This window comes from Wasmannia auropunctata, unplaced genomic scaffold (genome assembly GCF_000956235.1).
Source record: "Wasmannia auropunctata unplaced genomic scaffold, wasmannia.A_1.0 LD327122.1, whole genome shotgun sequence".
Classification (NCBI taxonomy): Eukaryota; Metazoa; Arthropoda; class Insecta; order Hymenoptera; family Formicidae; genus Wasmannia; species Wasmannia auropunctata.
Genome location: NW_012035768.1, coordinates 1 through 1,203, shown reverse-complemented (window position 1 = coordinate 1,203; position 1,203 = coordinate 1). Strand labels below are relative to the sequence as shown.

At 24.3% G+C, this 1,203-nt stretch overlaps 1 protein-coding gene across 1 annotated transcript; it reads left to right on the top strand.

Annotated features, from left to right (window-relative positions):
* The first annotated feature begins 81 nt into the window (after positions 1–81).
* LOC105460175 (cytochrome P450 4C1-like) lies at positions 82–1,041 on the top strand. Its single transcript, XM_011706614.1, has 3 exons — positions 82–284; positions 360–428; positions 829–1,041. Exons 1-3 carry the CDS (start codon positions 198–200, stop codon positions 1,039–1,041), a joined length of 369 nt encoding a protein of 122 aa, XP_011704916.1. The 5' UTR covers positions 82–197.
* The last annotated feature ends 162 nt before the right edge of the window (positions 1,042–1,203 follow it).

The window sequence follows — 1,203 nt, the reverse complement described above, 5'->3', positions numbered from 1 at the left end:
AGTATGTAAAGTAATCAGAAGCTAATTTTTTTATTTGGTCGATTGATATTATAAATCATATATACAATTTCAATCCTAAATACAGTTTTATTTTATTTCAATCAATATTATATAATTAAAATAAAGGATTTAGACTGTTAATCATATCGACATGTTTATTTGTACACTCCATCATAGCACGAAAAAAACGGCTTGCAATGTTGGATCATTTAATAGCGGTATCTCGTGAAGGTTTAATAACTGATTCTGATATTAGAGAAGAAGTCGACACTTTTATGTTTGAGGTATGTTCGTAACATCTTTTAGTGTTTTTACATATTGTTTATAATGTTTATATCGACATAAATATGTGATTACAGGGTCATGATACTGTGGCGACGGCTCTATGTTTTATTTTGGCATTATTAGCTGAACATAAAGACATTCAGGTACTTATCATCAAATATAGATCGCTATCTTTAGAAAAAGGAATTAATTCATTATAATGATTTTAAAAACTATTTTTTTAAATATGTCAATAAAATTACATTATAAAAATTTTATTTTAAATGTTTGTGTGCGTATGCGTTTAATAAATGTACAACTTTTGCTTTTTTCTATATTAATATTAATAAATAGATATTGATAGATACAAAAAATGTGTACACCCACACGTTCATGCACGATGTATTTCACATATTCTTCTAAGCTTTCAATGTATTTTATGTTCATATTTTTAAAAAAATTAATTGATTATTAATATACTTAATTAATCTTGAAATTACGCGGAATTTGTTTGCGTTTCAATAAAAATATGAAACATGTTATTAATTAATACTAATAATACAGGATCGTGTCAGAAACGAAATCGATACTGCTATAAAAGAGAATAGGGAGAAATTGACTATGAAATTATTGCAACAGCTACCATATTTAGAGAGATGTATAAAAGAAGGATTGCGCTTATATCCCAGTGTTTATTTTATATCGCGCTTTACTGCAGAAGATGTAAAATTACGTACGTATCAAATTAAATTTTTTCTTATTTTTAAAATTATTTAAATTTTAAATACAATTAGTTAATGTTTCAACAAATGTTAGAGCTAAATGTAAGTAAGGTGTGATATTTTAAAGATACCTTAATTTTTATATTTTTATTTATTTTATTTATAACACTTATTTATATTGTATTTTAAAATAATATCTTTATATACACACCTACAT

Coding starts and splice junctions, on each gene's coding strand:
- LOC105460175 (XM_011706614.1), top strand. CDS start 198: ATGTTGGATCATTTAATAGCGGTATCTCGTGAAGGTTTAATAACTGAT. Junction 285..359: donor TCGACACTTTTATGTTTGAG/GTATGTTCGTAA, acceptor ATGTGATTACAG/GGTCATGATACTGTGGCGAC. Junction 429..828: donor CTGAACATAAAGACATTCAG/GTACTTATCATC, acceptor CTAATAATACAG/GATCGTGTCAGAAACGAAAT.